The sequence below is a fragment of the Lynx canadensis genome, chromosome B3 (assembly GCF_007474595.2).
Source record: "Lynx canadensis isolate LIC74 chromosome B3, mLynCan4.pri.v2, whole genome shotgun sequence".
NCBI lineage: Eukaryota > Metazoa > Chordata > Mammalia > Carnivora > Felidae > Lynx > Lynx canadensis.
The window spans coordinates 88096662-88115444 of NC_044308.2; the positions used below are offsets into that span (position 1 = coordinate 88096662).

General features: G+C 36.0%; 1 protein-coding gene across 14 annotated transcripts in view; it reads left to right on the top strand.

The window, feature by feature from the left end:
- MIA2 (MIA SH3 domain ER export factor 2) overlaps positions 1–18783 on the top strand; it is a 109182-nt gene that overhangs the window by 89316 nt on the left and 1083 nt on the right. For all 14 annotated transcript variants that reach the window (XM_030318998.1, XM_030319001.1, XM_030318999.1 and 11 more), the window contains 3 exons: positions 11722–11844; positions 17062–17120; positions 17988–18222. In XM_030318998.1, the coding sequence (XP_030174858.1) occupies positions 11722–11844; positions 17062–17120; positions 17988–18222 (417 nt within the window). The remainder of the gene's footprint in view (positions 1–11721; positions 11845–17061; positions 17121–17987; positions 18223–18783) is intronic.

Consider the following 18783-nt stretch of genomic DNA (forward strand, 5'->3'; position numbering starts at 1 on the left):
AGCATGCTTTTCCAGGTATTTAGTTTTATATATTTTAGGATTTTTTTTTTTTTTTTTTTGGTATATGTTCATAAACATAAATAGAAAAATTCCCTCATCACTTCTGTGCAATTACACTATTCACCTTCTTGTAATTGTCTTTCTTCATTAAACAGTATACCTTAGATTAACTGCTAAAATAAATATATTTACCAGAAGAGTCACAGCAGAATATCCTGAAGGAAGGCAATAACTGCTATTCTTCTAATAGCTCTTACTCTCCCAACGAATGTATTTAAAATTTTTTAGTTTGCTAAACTTTTATTTATGCAGTGTTTCAGGGACACCTCTTATGTGAAGTGAGCTATGCCTGCTTTGTATAAATTAAAAAAAAACATACTACTTCAGATTCCTTCCTGAGGAGTTGGAGAGAGTAAGAATATCATGGTAAAATAACTTTAATTCCAAGAATCAGCTCTTGCTGTAGTAGTAGTGTGTATATGTTCTAAGAAATGGTGGCTCCTGCAGAGCCTGAGTGGCTCAGTTGACTGGGTGTCTGATTCTTGATTTAGGCTCAGATCATGATCCCAGGGTTGTAGGATCAAGCCCCATGTCAGGCTCTGCTCTGAGTGTGGAACCTGCTTAAGACTCTCTCTCTCTCTCTCTCTCTCTCTCTTTCTCTCTCTCTCTCCCCCCCCTCCCCCTCTACCACTTTCCCCTGCTTGCATGCTCTGTCTCTCAAAAAAAAAAAAAAAAAAAAATCTTTTAGGGGAGTGGCATAGAACATCTTTCAAAGATTCTTTCTTGACTTTAACATTCACTAAAAAGTTTTGCTATGATAAAAATAAAGATAATAAACTACAGCCCCTTTCTCTAAGAACTTGATTGCAAGATTTTGGTGTATTATCATATCGCTACATCTGTGTAGAGAACTTTCCTTTGAGAATTTACAAGCTATTAATACCAAGAATCCCTGTCACATGTGCTAACTCTCCAAGTAAAATCTGGTGTAGTGGTTTTCAAAGTTGGCTTACCTTCAGAAGTAGCCTAAGAAACTTCAAGGAAAATGCAGACATATCTGGGTCCCCCTTCAGATCAGACCTTTGGAACATGAACTTCAGAGGTAAGGCCTATATTTCTAAAATACTCCCTTGGAGGTTCTGAGGAATAGCTAAATCTAAAAACCACTAATCCATATAAAACCACTGCCCTTATTATATGGAAAGAGCACACAGTCCTCCAAGAGATTAGTTGGCAGTCTTAGGTTAAAGTAGCTAGGTAGATAGCTGAGACTAGAACTCAGTATTGACTTTGTTATTGTTCATTCATAAAATTAGAAAATTTTTTACATGTCCTTTAAAAATTGCCTGAAGCCTATAATTTTAGACTTTTGGTATTATCTCATAGATACCTAAGTCTGTTTTCATTTTGTTTCCAGGTTTTTTTCCTTCTTTTGAAAGTTGAATAATTTCTGTTGCTCTGTCTTTAAGTTTACTGACTCTTCTCTCTGTCATCTCTATTCTGCTATTAATATTTTTTAATTTAAAAAATTTATTTTTGTTTTTTTCATTTTGCTATTAATATATATTAAACCTATCTAGGAAAAGTTTTATTTTATTTTATTTAAAAAATTTTTTTAATGTTTATTTCTGAAGGAGAGAGAGAGAGAGAGCAAGAGAGCATGAGCAGGGGAGGGGCAGAGAGAGAGGGAGACACAGAATCCAAAGCCGGCTCCAGGCTCTGAGCTGTCAGCACAGAGCTTGACGCAGGGCTCGAATTCACGAACTGTGAGATCATGACCTGAGCCGATGTTGGAGGCTTAACCGACTGAGCCACCCAAATGCCCTGTGGAAAAGTTTTATTTTAGATATTGTATTTTTCAGTTTTAGAATTTTCATTTTTAAATACTTTTACTGTCTGCTGAGATTTCTTATCTTTTTATTCATTGTAAGCATTTTTTAAATGTCATGAGAATAATTTTATAGTAGCTGCTTTGAAGACGAATGATCATTCTGACATGAGGGTCATGTTTTTAGTTTAAAAAACAGTGGTGTTAAAAAATGGCAACTGAAATAACTGAATTTCTGAGGAATATAGATTCTGTAGTTATCTGAGATTTTCTATAATGTAGTCCTATGAAGCATGCTTTGTAAATTTCATATATTTCCTTAACATGTTAGAACTTGGCAAGAATTAAAAAAATTTTTTTTTGATTTAAGACAAGTAAGCAGAAATATAAGAAATTCTATAATTCTAAGGAATCATTTGTTTTTGCACTGTTAAATACTTTGAAGAGGGGATATAGGGAGCAAATAGAAACAAAAAAAAACGACTTAAGCCCTAATGTATTACTAATTACATTGATTGTAAATTGTCTAACATCAGCAGTTAAAAGACAAATTGGTAGAATGAATTAAAAAACAAACCATGACTCAACTCTTTGCTGAGTACAAAACTCATTCAAATATAATAGTATAAGTAGATAGGTTGAAAATAAAAGGATGGGAAAAGGTAATACTATGCAAATATTAATCAGAAGACAGCACTAGTGGTTATTATTAACATCAGATAAAGTAAACTTAAAAGCAAAGAAAATTACCAGAGACAGAAAAACATCACATAATGATAAAAAGCATCAAGAAGACATAGCAAACACAAATGTCTATATAGCAAGCAAGAGAGCTACAAAATATGTGAAGTAAAAAGTGATAGAACTGAAAGGAGAAACGTAAATGTACCATTATAGTTGAAGGCTTCAGTATCTCTCTTTACAGTTGGTAGAACAACTAGACAATTTGGCAAGGATATACAAGAACTGAATAATACTGTTAACCAATAGGATCTAATCTACATTTATAGAATACGCCACCCAATAGCAGCAGAATATACATGCTTTCCAAGCCCCAAAGGAACATTTCCTAAGATAAATCATATCCTGGGCCATGAAACAAATTGAAAATAATTGAAATTATATACGGTATTCTGTGTTTACAGTGGAATCAAACTAGAAATAATGAACTGTTGATGCATGAACAATTTGGATAAATTTCAAGGGCACTATGTTGAATGAAAACAATCTCTGAAGGTCAGCTACTGTATAATTACATATATATCACATTTTCGAACTGACAAAATGATAGAAATGGAAAACAGATTAGGGGTTTCCCATGGGTTAGAGATAGTAAGGGAAGGTGTGTGGATGAGACTATAAAGGGTAGTATGAGGGAGATCTTTCTGGTGATGGAATAGTTCAGTAGCTTGAGTGTGGTGGTGATTACACACATGTACACATGTGATAAGTTGGCATGAACTATATACTTGCATTGTATTAGTATTAGTTTCCTGGTTATTATATTGCACACTAGTTACGGAAGATTGGGGGAAATGGGGTAAAGGGTGTGTAGGACTTCTCTGTATTATTATTATTTTTTCCCCTCTGTATTATTTTTGCAGCTTTCTGGGAATCCTTATTTTAAAATCAAAAGTAAAAATGAAATCCTTTTTATTGGATACAGTACATATACAGGAAGTGCAAGTATTCTTTAGCATATAACTTGGTCTTTTCATAATTTGAGCACATTTGGATAACTAGCATTCAGATCAAGGCTGTTTTCAGTTCATTTTTCTTCATCTTAGGAACTTAGAAATCTTTTCAACTTTGCAGGAAAAAAATGTTATTGATGGATAATATAAATAAGTTAACATTCACCTATCATACAGTAATTGGATTAGAATTTTAACAAGAATATGTTCTAAATAACTCACCCATTACAAGTTCATTTTTTTTTTTTTTTTTTTAAAGTTTATTTATTTTGAGAGAGAGACAGAGAAAGAGCAAGAGAGTGCAGGAGCAGGAGAGGGGCAGAGACAGAGGGAGAGAGAGAATCCCAAGCAGGCTCCACACTCGACTTGTGGGGCCTGTTCCGGGACCTGATGCAGGGCTGGTGGTGGGGCTGGAGGCGGGCTTGACACAGGGCTTGACATGGGGCTTGGTCTCCCGAACCATGAGATCATAACCTAAGCCGAAATCAAGAGTTGGATTGGATGCTTAACTGACTGAGCCACTCAGGTACCCCTGTAAGTTCTTAATAAATAAGAACTTATGCAACAGAAATTTAACCAAAGTGACTTACTTGACTCAGTGCTTTACTCCATAAGAAATGGAGCTTCAGGGGCGCCTGGGTGGCGCAGTCGGTTAAGCGTCCGACTTCACCCAGGTCACGATCTCGCGGTCCGGGAGTTCGAGCCCCGCGTCGGGCTCTGGGCTGATGGCTCAGAGCCTGGAGCCTGTTTCCGATTCTGTGTCTCCCTCTCTCTCTGCCCCTCCCCCGTTCATGCTCTGTCTCTCTCTGTCCCAAAAATAAATAAATGTTGAAAAAAAAAAATTAAAAAAAAAAAGAAAAAAAGAAATGGAGCTTCATTCTTTGAGTCTCTCATTCTTGTTGCTGAAGTACAGGAGTAGAAAAGCAAAAACATGCTTTTTTAAATCTCTCTGAGTCAGAACAGCTAACATTTGATTGACCAAAGCAAGTCACATGACATAATTTAGAATCAGTGGGCAGGAAATATATTCTGCCTCTTGAAGACAAAGGTACAAGGATGGTGAAGAATTGAGATCATGAATGCAGTATATCAGAGGGATTATACTTTTACAATGTGTTTTCACTTGTATAACTATATGTAAAAAATATATTTGTATACTATAATGTCTTAGATTTTAAAATTACTCTTTAAAATTTTTTTAAAATGTTTATTTTTGAGAGAGAGAGAAAGCAGAGTGTGAGCAGGGGCAGGAGGGGCAGAGAGAGAGAGATAGGGAGACATAGAACTTGAAGCAGGCTTCAGGCTCTGAGCTATCAGCACAGAGCCCGACCTGGGGCTCAAACTCACAAACTGTGAGATCATGACCTGAGCTGAAGTCGGACGCTCAACCGACTGAGCCACCCAGGTGCCCCTAAAATTACTCTTTAGAAGAAAGAAATAATGTAATTTTTTGTTTAGTTTTTCTAATAAATGGTTCCTAAGTAATTGCCTTGCTTTCTTTGCACTTGTTCTTTTTTTTTTTTTTTTACAAAACAAAGAGTAATAATTTAAGTGAGTTTTTAGAAAATCTTAAAATACTGTCTCTTAACTAACATTTAGCATTTACCATTATGTTTTAAGAGTCATGAATCTTAAAATATTCTTGTATCTTATATAAATTATGATTAGTGACATGTTTCAACAGTATTAGTAGCAAATAATTCAAATAAGAAAACTAATGCTGCTAGACTTTAAATGATATCTTTTTGACCATGAGGGAACAAATTTGCAGAAACCTTGGCTTTTAGCCTTTTAAATAATTCTTGAGAATTATACCACAAAGAAGTTATAGTTAATTTCTACTGCAGGTATTAATCAGAGTAATGATTTGTCATACATAAATGAATCTACTAAGAATCCAACAAGAAAGGTATTACTCACGTCTAAATTCATATAAATATTTTTGGTAGTATTTTAGCTGAGAAAAAAGAGTAAGAAAACCACAGATACTTTAATGAAACAAAGTTTTAGTTTTTTTTCATTTTTTTATTCCTTGGTTTTCTTGATTTCAGTGCTCCTTTTGATTTTAGTGCACTAATTTCAATATCCTTATACTTCTATAACTGGCCACACAGCCTCCTTTTCCATCAGGAAGAAGTAATAGAAAAGAATGAAGAATCTTAATTCTCTGCTAGAGTAGACAGATGTAAATTAAAGGAGGATTATGTCACTTCTCCTCCTTTTTTAAAGCTTTAATATTTTTAGAGTTTCTGTTAAAAGAGCAAGAAGTATGTATGTAGTTTCTCTTATTTTTGTCATTGCTTATCTTTTACTAGTTTGGATAAGATATGTGAGGGGTAGCAAAGAGATTTAGCAGCTCTTTGATAGTATTATGAATTGTCTGGTCTTCAGCCTTGGATGTTTAAAAACATGCTTTATCTCTTGAAGGGCTGAATAAGAGATACATACAGCCAAATTGAGGATGATAGTTTTAAATTTTACCTTGAGAAACAAAAGCAGCATAAAGCCAACTTTAGATAGCATTAGAAGTGCAGGCATAGATTTTTACTTTACTGGCTCTAATTTGTAAACTTTTATGCAGATAATTGTTCTTCATGGTGAACATTCTTTTATACAAGATTCACTTGATGAAATAAGAGTTGGTCTTAAGTTAGGCCCATTTTGATCTCCTTGTTGAGATTTTGGAGTCTTCATATACTTAATAAGGTGTCCTAACAGCTTCAATGATGCTTTTATCCTCTTAGGGAATGGTATTTGCTTAAAAGTTGTTTCTACATTTTTGGGCTACCCCTTGTTTTGGAGTGTATATCTTCTGTATCACTATCACTTCTTGTAATGATCCTATATAAATTCTAATGATTTGTATTGGTTGTGTTTGGTAGACAGGTTACTGCTATACATGTTTAATTAACTCTAAAAATCTTTAGTTTTCCAATCTTTATGAAGAGAGTAGATTGAGGAGAGAGTAGGATGCGGGGAGAAATGTAGACGATGTTTTGAAAAATTTTGCTTTCTTTGTTTTTTTAATTTTTTTAAATGTTTATCTTTATTTTTGAGACAGAGGACAGAGCATAAGCAGGCGAGAGGCAGATAGAGAGGGAAACACAGAACTCGAAGCAGGCTCCAGGCTCTGAGCTGTCAGCTCAGAGCCCGACGCGGGGCTCGAACGCGACAACTGCGAGATCATGACCCGAGCTGAAGTCAGATGCTCAACCGACTGAGCCACCCAGGCGCCCCAAAAAATTTTGCTTTCAGTAAAAGCGAGAGATGAAATGGTAGCTGGGAGGGAGAGTTTTTTTTTTTTTTTTTAAGATGGAAAATATTGCAACATTTATTTACTGATGGGAATAATGCAAGGTAGAAAGTGAAATTGATGATGTATGGGAGACAGTATAATTATAAAAGTGAAACACTTGAGTGGTAAACAGAAAGGATGGGATCCAGACTATAAGTGAGAAATTAGATAGGAGCTAAGTCACTTTATTCGTTTGAAAAAGAAAGAAGGCACAAGTAGGTACAGATGTAGAGACTGGGTAAGGGTGAGTGAAGCTGTCTAGTTCCATCAATTCTTGGTGTGGCAAGATCATTAACTTGGGATGAGCGGAGGGAGTTATCAGAGATTTGAAGAGAGAGAAAAAGATACACAATAGCCATTTAGTAGAGTGAAGGAACTCAAACTTCACTGGAGTGTAGTATGATTACAGGGCAGTGTTGAGTATCTATTTGAAATTTATGGTCATAAATTTGAATGAGACCAGTGACTATTATGCTTTAATATGGTTTATAAATATAAAATGTTTAATTTCTTATGTAGTTACTTTGGATGCTTATTTTGCACCAGTTATTATGTTAAGTGCTTTTTATTGATTGTTCTAACACTCAACAGTGTTACTCCTGTTTTATGGAAAAAGGAACAAAAACAAAGATAATGTAAAATCTTGCCTATTACCTTCTAAAATTGCATGTTAATATTTGCTTCAGGTGTGTGTGTGTGTGTGTGTGTGAGAGAGAGAGAGAGAGAGAGAGAGAACATGTAAATAAAACATATAAAGAAAAAAATAGCACACTATATAAATGAGGTTATTCTACTTCCTTTCCTGGAGCCATTACTATCCTTCTTTCCCAGAGGTGACTACTCATGCATTTAGTGTGTGTAAACTTACAGACCATATATAATTAAAAAAAAAAGTTTTTTCTATTTTATCAAGTTTTTTATCAACATTATGTTCTTGATTTCTTTCTATTTTAATATAAAGTTTATTACCTTAATTACTATATAGTATTTCTGTATATAAATATACCACAATGTATTTATCCAGTGTTCTTTGATGAGCATTTAGGGTGTTTCAGTGTTTCACTGTTAGTAACAATGCTGCAGTTAACACCCCTTGCATATATGTTATTTAGAGATGAGCTGAAGAAATGAAATTGCTGAGTAATAGGATAAGCATATTTTCCTTTCCTTTCCTTTCCTTTCCTTTCCTTTCCTTTCCTTTCCTTTCCTTTCCTTTCCTTTCCTTTCCTTTCCTTTCCTTTCCTTCCTTTTCTTTGTTATTTTAGAGAGAGAGAGAGAGAGAGAGAATGAGCAGGAGAGAGAGAGGGAGAGAGAATCATTTTTTAAAATGCTTATTTATTTTAGAGAGAAAGAATGTGCGTGCACAAGCAGGGTAGGGGCAGAGAGAGAGGGAGAGAATCCCAAGCAGGCTCCATGCTCAGTGCAGAGGCTGTCGCAAGGCTTAATCCCAGAAACCATGGGATCATGACCTGAGCTGAAATCAAGAGTGGATACTCAACTGACTGAGCCACCAAGGTGCCCTGTTTTTAGTGTTAATAGATGTTGCCATATTGTCCTCAAGAGTGGCTGTACATAAAGGATTTGAGAGTACTTATTTCTCCAATACTTGATATAAAACTTTTTGAATACTTCCAGCAATAGGAGTTAAAATTATTGTCTCCTTTTTATTTGTAGTTCTTTGATTAGTGAGCTTGAACATCTTTTCATGTTTATTGGTCATTTGTATTACCTGTATTTATTTGCTGCAAATTGCCTGACCCATTTTATTTCCTGCTTTCTAGCAATTCTTTTTTTTTTTAATTTTTTTTTAAATTATTTTTGAGAGAGAGAGAGAGAGCATGTACACAAGCAGGGGAGGAGCAGGGAGAAAGAGGATCCCAAACAGACTCCGTACTGACAGCAGAGAGCCTGATGCAGGGTTTGAATTCACCAACTGTGAGATCATGACCTGAGCTAAAGTCAGACGCTTAACTACTGAGCCACCCAGGACCCCCTTCATAGGAATCTTAATACATTTTGGATACTAATCTTTTGTCTTTTGCAATACTCTATTGGTTTGTTATTACACATGCTCTTGTTATACATAAGTTTCAAATTTTCTTATAGGTAAGTTAATCCATGTTTATTTTTATGGAATTTTTGTTTTGTTTAAGGCCTGTCCCTAGATCAAAATGATATTCTCTGTTTTCTTTCTTTCAAAAATCTTAGAATTTTGTTTTAATTTTTAAGTTTTCAATTTGGGTTTGATTTCTGTTTTAGTGTTTAGTGCGAGGAATTATTTTATTCCATTGAATAGACAGTTATTTTAATATTATATATATTGGTTCATCAATTTGAGATATTACTTTTATCTTAAATGTCCATATTTGCATAGATCTATTTCTTAGACATTCTTTCTATACCATTGGTCTCTTTATTCCAGACTCGTAACCTATCTGTATCAATGCTGCTATCATCTGCTTTCTGGAAATTTTGCTTTTCATTCCATTTAAATTCCTTAATTATTAGGATAAACTATTTTTTTCATGTTGTGAGTGAAGATGTTTATTGTACTTGGTTATTAGGCAGTATTAAACCTAAAAAAAAATCCCAATCCTTTATCCATCTTTATGCTTCTCTTGTTAACCAACTTGATGTTTCTCTTATGTGATAGAACCCCAGATTATTAAAATAGGTACTGAGGGAACTATCACAGTCCAAGATTTGTTATGGAATGAAAAGAGATAGACAGCATTTTTATTTGACATAGACATCTTGGATTTTATTCAAATTCTTAGTTTATGAAACTGCTTCAGAATGCTGTGTACACTTATTGGCAGCCTTTATTCATTTTTTCCCCCTGATCCTTTTCCTTCTCCCATTCTTTCTTCTTAATCATGTCTTCTTTTATAAGGGTGGTAAAAAAACAAAGGTAAGCAAGCAAGCAAGGAACTATGTCTTTATTTTCTCTATTTTAGTCTCATTGGTTATAGCTTTATCATATTGCATGTGTGTATGTTTGTGGGCGTGTTTATGTGTGTATGTGTATATTTGTGTTTGAGCATAATACCCTGTTTACTTGTTCATCTGTCCTTTTCTCTCAGGGCAAGCTTCACCTCCTTGGTAACAACACCATTTCTGATTCCTCCAATCAAAATTCATTAGGCTACCACTCATATAATTTGTATACCTCTTTATTAACGCATTGACCACACTGTATTTATTTCTGTCACCATTAGACTATGAAAGCGTGGACTGTATCAAAACCAGCTTTGTATCACTACTGCCATGTACACAATAGGTCTTGGTAGATTTAAGGAGTTAATTATATTGACCAGTGGAGGGCAACATGGGTATATGATTTATAAAATAGTAAGCTTGTAGCAAAATTTTTTATTTCTGAGGTTGCTGATATTGTGGAGATGTAATTTAGAAGCAAAATAATGATATGGTATGGTATCTTGAGGCTTGATTAAGAAAGAGCTGGGGGGGCGCCTGGGTGGCGCAGTCGGTTGAGCGTCCGACTTCAGCCAGGTCACGATCTCGCGGTCCGTGAGTTCGAGCCCCGCGTCAGGCTCTGGGCTGATGGCTCGGAGCCTGGAGCCTGTTTCCGATTCTGTGTCTCCCTCTCTCTCTGCCCCTCCCCCGTTCATGCTCTGTCTCTCTCTGTCCCAAAAATAAAATAAACGTTGAAAAAAAAAAAATTAAAAAAAAAAAAAAAAAAAAAAGAAAGAGCTGGGAAGTTTTCAGGTTTACCCATTTTTATCCCCTTGGCCAAATTCTGCCATTTAATTAATCCCATGTTTGCGGTAGAAAGGGAAAACTCCTTTTAGATCTCAGTGGTTATATTGGCCTTTCTTTTCACTGGGCTAATTCAGACTCATAGAGACAGCTTTTTGCTAAGATTCTGAAAGGGGGAGGAAATGAGCCTGAGACTGTCCAGATCTTTCTCTCCTAATGCACATCCTTTGACCCTTGGGAGCTCATTAAATATAATTCTATTAACTCTGGTTGATGCCAAGTGGTTTTCATGGCTTTGTGTGGGAGAGGTGTGTCAGTAAGGTCCCTTGTGGCTGAGTCAGATGAGGGGTGACCTATCCAACATTGTATGGAGTTCGCATTATGAATTGCTGCTTAGAATAGTCACGGAAGGCAATTTGCAGCTGTTTTTCCTTATCCATCTGGATAAGAGAGAGTCACATAATTCACCCCCTTTGACTTTCCTCTTATTTTTGGAGTTGGGCATATCATACCTAATGTATAAAAATCTGCCATTGCCTAGCCAAGATGAGATGGACTACTTACATTTTTTCAAGAATGAGGAGTTCTACAAGGACCCAGGAATGATCATTTTGTTATCATAAGTGACACCTGGGGGCAAAGGTGGTTAGCTGTAGAAGCACCTGAGTCAGAGTCTGTGCCCAGATTTGTGTCTGTCTAGGTGTCCTTAATCTGAGCATTGTGAGATCTTCCCCTTTCATTTTGGAGGGATGCTAAATTCCAAAATATTGAAGTTACTAAAAATTTCATCCTTGATGACCTCTGAATAATACTTCTTGCTTTGGTGACTATTTCTTTTATCATCGTCTATTCTGCTAAATTTCTTGATATGCTTACAACATACTCTCTTTTTTCTTTGTCAGTAGTGATCTTCTCAGTGATGTTTTTGATATGTTGATGTATTTACTTCCTTCACTGAACTGAAACTTTCAAAATCTAGAGTAGCATATTATAATTGTGTTTACTACAAAGGTAAAGTTATTGCCTTTAGTGAATAATTTTCCTAAAATTACTTACTATTGTCTACCAAGAATATAGGTCAATTTTTAGGAAGCAAGAGAAATGTCTATATTCAATATATTAAATGTAAGTAAACTTGATTTATTTTTATATTGATGAAAATATTTTAAAAACTTATTTTCTAGTCCAACCATATCCTGATCCATCTCTTCCTCCACAAAGGCAAGACAGATTTTACTCTAATTCTGGTAGACTGTCTGGACCAGCAGAACTCAGAAGTTTTAATATGCCATCTTTGGATAAATTGGGTAAGAAATACTTTGTGTATGTGTATGTGTTTTTTAATAATGATGGCACACTAAAGAATTGGGAGCTGAAAAAAGGACTAGTAACTGCTACCTCTAATAGCTCTTTTTAAAAAAAATTTTTTTTTAATGTTTATTTATTTTTGAGAGAGAGATAGAGAGAGACAGAACGAGTAGGGAAGGGTCAGAGAGAGAGGAAGACAGAGAATCTGAAGCAGGCTCCAGGCTCTGAGCTTTCAGCAGAGAGGCCGACATGGGGGCTCAAACTCATGAACCATGAGATCATGACCTGAGCTGAAGTCGGACACTCAATGGATTTAGCCACCCAGGTGCCCCTACCTCCAATAGCTCTTAATGCCAAAATATTTCCTGAAAACTTTCTAGTTTTATGTTTCTTGATATATTGTTTGTACCCATGGCATCTGCATATATGTTAATGGTTGGTTTGGGCACTACTGTAATGGGTCTACTATATGTACCTCTGATGGCAAATTTTACTCTATTCCATGATTAATTATAAAAATTTTTCCAGTCCACTTACATGTATCCTGTTTTGTAATCAGGGAGGGTAAGCTAGTGTAAATGGATATGTGAAAATCCACCAGAAAAATAATTTGGATGCATGCTCTGTTGCTGGTTTAACCAGTTACCTTATTTAGTCATTTCTTACTTAGATTTAACTAACATTTACTGAGTAACCTACTATTTGTCAGGCACTCTTTTTAAAAAAAAAAATTTTTTTTTTAAATATTTATTTATTTTTGAGAGAGCACAAGCATGGGAGGGGCAGAGAGAGAAAGAGACACAGAATCCAAAGCAGGCTCCAGGCTCTAGGCTCTGAGCTGTCAGCATAGAGCCTGACGCAGGGCTCGAACCCATGAACTGTGAGATCATGACCTGAGCCAAAGTTGGTCACTCAACCACCTGAGCCACTCAGTCTCCCCAGGCACTCTTTTCTTTAAACCACCTCACAGCAAACCACTGAAGTCGGGAAATATATATATCCAGTGTACCAGTCAGAACTGTTTAACATTAAAAAAATGAAAAGTAAATAGAAAATTAAAATAAATTTATTGGTAGAAGGTTTCCTCAGCAAACGGAATTTTATTTATTGTAGAAAATCAATCTTTTTTGAATAATAAGCAAAGAAGCAGATGTATGGCCTGGATTTTCTCTTATTAGTTATAATGAAATAAGTTCTTTCTAACTCTTTGGATTTTGAATTGTTTTCCCCCATTGATTCAAGCTTAATGGAGTGAAAGTATTATGTGATTAAATATTTATTTTTAAACTACTGCTATTTAAGATTTTTTACATGTCCTTTTTTTGTTGTTATTGAATAATATCCAATTAATCAGATCATTTTTAAGTGACTACTATTTAGAAGGTGCCCTACATGATATGGCAGATAACGTAATTATAATAAGATGTAGTTTCTGCTTGTAAGAAGCTAGTAATTAAATGCGGAGAAAGAAATCTTTATCTTTAATTAATACTGATCAGAATAGTACGTTCCATTAGAAAATATGCTGTGTTCACTGAGAGAACTCTCATGTAGTTGAAGGATCAAGGAAAACTCCATGAAGGAGGTAGCATTTGAGCTGCTTTTGAGGGAATTTGAAAAATTGGTTGAGAGGTGGGGATCTGTGTCAGTAATGATGAACAGCATAAGTAAAAACAAAGAAAAGAGCTCAAGTCATTGATGAATAATGGTTATAAAACTGAGATATTAATCACTTGACAAAGTCTTATGAGGTTAAATGAATTAATATGTGTTGAAGTACTTTGTAAATAGAAAAGTTCTGTATAAACTTTTGTAAAAGTTCTATAAATATATAATAATAAATATTATTGGTTTGTCAGTATATGTCACATGGAGAAGAATGATGAGAGTTCTGATTGAAACGTATTAAAATCTGACTAGCACTAGTGCTCATAAACATTTGTTGAATGAAAGTGAATTATTTAATCTTCACAATGAACCTATGAAGTAGACGCTATTGTCTCATTTTTTTTTATTTAAAAAAAAAAATTTTTTTTTTAATGTTTATTTATTTTGGGGACAGAGAGAGACAGAGCATGAATGGGGGAGGGGCAGAGAGAGAGGGAGACACAGAATCGGAAGCAGGCTCCAGGCTCTGAGCCATCAGCCCAGAGCCTGACGCGGGGCTCGAACTCACGGACCGCGAGATCGTGACCTGGCTGAAGTCGGACGCTTAACCGACTGCGCCACCCAGGCGCCCCTATTGTCTCATTTTATAGATGAACAAATCAAGTCTCAAAATGGTGCTCAGGTAGGAAGTATCAGAGGCAAGACTTGAACTCAAGCTTGTCTGTGTCCAGAGCCATGGTCTTGATCCCTATCCATTATTGAAATGAGATGGTAGTGGATCTAACTTTTGATGCACTAAATGTCTATAGAAAGCTTACCATTTGACAGGTGTTATGGTAGTTGCTGTATTTCAGTGGTGAATAGAGCTCAGCATTCCTTACAACTTGAGGTCTAGTAAAGACCTATATGCAGTTACACTACACAGTAACAAAGTAATGAATACAAAATGCTATGGGACCATATGGGGCACTTACCAAGATGAGGTATTGGTGTTTCGAGTGTGGGATAGTTAGAATTTTCCTGGAGTACATTTAAGCTGAGAATTAAAGGTCCAGAATTAGTTGGATCAAAATAATGGCAGTCATGTTCTAGGAGAAGAGAATAGCATCTTTAAAGATGCTATTAAGAGTTAAGACGTCCTAATAAATTATGGCTGCCACATGGAGTGTGAGTCAGGGAATACTGAAACAAGTAGTAAAAAGGTTAAGCAGTGCATAGAGTTCTTAGGGCTTTGCAAAGCTGGTCAAAATTTGGACCATATTCATAGGGTAATGGAACATATTAAAGGATTTAAAAATGACAATATCATCAGATCTGTATTTTAGAGAAATTACTGTCGTTGTATTATGTGAATGGATTGGAGGGAGCAGTCAAGATTGGAGGCAGGGTAGCTTTTTAGGAGACTGTGACAGGAATCTACATGGGTGAGGGTGGTGTTTTAACAGAGGGGAGAGATAGATGTGAACAGACCTAGAGAAAATAGAATTAGGAGGATTTAGGATTGAAAGCATGTGGGATTGTGGGGGAGACGAGGAGTCTTGGCTGATGCCCAGGTTCCTGGCTGTGGCATCTGGGCCATTCATTGAAAAAGGAGCAGCAGCAAGTTTGACAAGAAAGATTATTAGTTGCATTTTGAACTTAAAAAATTAGCGACACCTGTGATACACCTGTATGAATATTCAAATAGGCAGTTCAAGCTTTCTGGTCCTTGGGGAGATATCTAGATCTGAATTACATGTCTGGAAATCATTAGTAGTATATATCAAATTACAGCTATAGGAGTGGGTGGGATTTTTCAAAAGAGAATGAAAGAATAGGGCTGAGGTAGAACTCTGAGAAGACCACCATTTAAGGATGTTAAGGATGTTAAGGTAGTGGAGCCCACCAAAGAGATTGAAGAGTGACTAGCAAGGAAAGATAGAGAGAAAGAAGGGTACCATTACAAAAATTGAAGGCTGAGAAGATTTAAAGAGGGAGAGAGTAGTCAACAAGGATGAGAAATAATATAAAATGAGGACTAAAGTGTCTTTTAATTTTCCACAAAAGTAATTTCAGTGGAGTAGTGGATGTTGTTAAATAGATGGCAGTGTGAACAGCACAAAATGAGAGGCATTCCAAACAATATATATAGAACAGTTATTGATTACAGAAGAGAAGGATAGCTGTAGGGGAATTTCCTTTTTCTGTCTCATTTTTCTGTCTCATGTAGTTGGGAGAGACTTGCTAATAGAATGGGTTTAACTGAAAGGGAGGAGGGAGGTAACAGAGAGGAAGATCTCTGAGGAAGCTGTAAGGGTGGGATTCTGAGCACAGAATCAGGGTCAAAAATCATCTATAAGGATCCTTTTCCATGATAATAGGAGGAAAGATGATAGGAATATAGTTGCTGATACATTTATTTGTTTGATTACAAAAAGTTAAGGGAGTTTCTAAGGGACTTAGTGTAGTAGGTTTGAAGAGAATGGAGGTTTAAAATGCTGAGGAGAAACATGATGTGGAAGACACAGAAAGAAAGTTAATCACTAAGCAGCTGAAAGTATGGCTAGAAATCCATCAGCTTGGAGTGGAGCCTATCTATACACGAATCTATGGTTTATTTTACCCTCAGAAGTGGTAAATAGCTCAGATATAGGCAGAATGGAATTGGAGACTTGGATTAATCTAGGGCTGGAACATTGTCAGGCACATGTAAAATATGGCCAGTGGGGTAAGGACATTGATGACTGGATGCAGTGATGGACTCTGAAGTCCAGTTAATTAGGGAAGAAAATGAGGAGAGGAGGAAACTGAAGAGTTAGACTAAAGGACTGGAAGCTTCAGTGACAAGAACAGGTGTAGTGAGAATAACTAAATGAGTAGGCTAGGCAAGGATAGGTAGTTGTGGTCAGAGAAGAGGGTTGTTTGAATTTACCTTCTCATAGACTGAGCAGTTCTTGATGATAACAAAGTCCAGGAACACTTATTTCAAATAATGGCTAAGTTCAAATGCTAGTCTGTGTTACCTGATGGAGGAATTAGGAAGGTAGAATGAAATAGTGAAAGGAAGGAGGGAAGAAGAGAGGGAGGGAGAAAGGAAAGGAAGGAAAGGAGGAAGAAGGGAGAGGGATGCTACCTTCCAGAAATCTTATGATGCTCTTACAGCAGGGTTGCCTAGGAACAAGCCACAAAAATCTCTGCCATGTGCCTTTGCAGAACTTTGAATGTGCCAAAATTTCCAGTGTCCTGAAGCTGTTCTTATGGCCCTAATGCAGGATGCTGGTATCAGGCTGGTTTAGGTACTGACAGGGGGAGTGGGGAAATATCAATTCTTTGTGATCTGGAGGTATTCTAGGAATGGAGTGATCAGTTATGTATTAAAAAAAAATTTTTTTTAAGGTTTATTCATTTTTCAGAGACAGAGACAGAACATGAGGCAGGGAGGGGCAGAGAGAGAGAGGGAGACACAGAATCTGAAGCAGGCTGTGAGCTGTCAGCACAGAGCCTGACACTGGGCTTGAACTCACAGACCACGAGATCATGACCTGAGCTGAAATTAGATGCCTAACTGACTGAGCCACCCAGGTCCCCCTACAGTTATGTATTTTAATTGGTTTAATTTTTATGTTTAGATGGGCCAATGTCTTCAGAAATGGAATCCAGTAGAAATGATAGCAAAGACGATCTTGGTGTAAGTATTGAAAGTGGAATTTTATCCATGTATTCAGGAGCTTTCCAGTCTCTTGGTTTACTAGAATAGAAATTTAGCTGGCAATATAGTTGTTGATACAAAACTACTTCTCCCATTTTGACAACTATATATACTTCCTGCATAGCATTATAGCTGTTTCTTTTCTGGATTGTACTCTGTGGTGAAAAAGTACAATTTACAGACTAGAGTCTTAGTTTACTAAAGTTAAACGAGAATTTGGATTTTTCCCCCTTGGATTTTTATTTCAATGTTTTAAAGTATATTTTTGTTACTATGTTTACAATTTTTGCTTTTGGTCACTTTATGTTGAAAATATAAACACCTTTTCTTTTTTTCAGTATATGCTTGATAAAGAATGTATATTTTGATACTCTTCAACTATTTTTCTTTTTTTTCAAGTTTTATTTATTTATTTATTTTGAGAGAGTGAGCGTGTGAATAGGGGGAAGGGCAGAGAGACAGGAGAGAGAGAATACCAAACAGGCTCCACATTGTCAGCACAAGCCCATTGTGGGGCTTGATCTCACAAATTGTGAGATCAAGACCTGAGCCCAAATCAAGTTGGATGCTTAACCGACTGAGCCATCCAGGTACCCTCTCTGTTTTATCTTTAGCCAGAATATTACTTTGTTTTGGTTAAAACTGTTTTCTTTTGAGTTAATATTTGTGATAGCAAAAATCAGTCTGATGTAGAAAACTGAATCTTTCTCAGGGGACTGTTAAGACGGTTATAGACTGCTTTCTGGCGAGGTGCCTAGGTGCTTTCTTTTAAACCTAAGGTTTTCAGGAACATTACTGCAAATTTTGCTGTTGTTTTAGTGACTGCTGTATGTCAATTTGTTATAGAATTTAAATGTGCCTGATTCATCTCTCCCTGCCGAAAGTGAAGCAACTGGCCTTGGCTTTGTTCCTCCACCTCTTGCTCCAATCAGGGGTCCATTGTTTCCAATGGATACAAGGGGCCCCTTCATGAGAAGAGGTCCTCCTTTTCCTCCACCTCCTCCAGGGAGCATGTATGGAGCTTCCCGAGATTTTTTCCCACCAAGGGATTTCCCTGGCCCACCACATCCTCCATTTGCAGGTATGTTTTTTTTCTTTGAACCTAATATGTGTTTTATAGAGTAAATCAAAGATATAATTCTATTTCCTATTCATATATTAAGTTTTCTCACCACAAGTATACTGTTATTCTTCAAATTGGGAAGGTAGCCAACTATTAGTAGACTGTAATGAGGCCTCAACTTGATTCATCCTAATGATATGGGAATTACTCTGTGTTTCAGTAATTGGGAAAATCATTGGCCTTTTGTAGCAGTCTTATGTTAAGACCAAAATTATTTATATCTTATTTGATAGAAACTGGTTACTGCATCAATTAGTAAAAATAATTACAACATACATTTTAACATTAAAATTACTGGCTAAAGTGTTTTTAAAAGTCTTTTTCATAAGTAGTTCCTATGTAGTCCTACTTATTTAAAACCTAAAATATGTTTATTGTGTTTGGACTAATTGTTGAATTCACTGAAATTTTTTCATAGCGTCACATATAAGAAAAAAGGAATCATTTTTTGCTTTTATATCTATACATTGCCATTTAGAACTATAGGTTTCTGTAGAGTAAACACATGGTTACCAAACA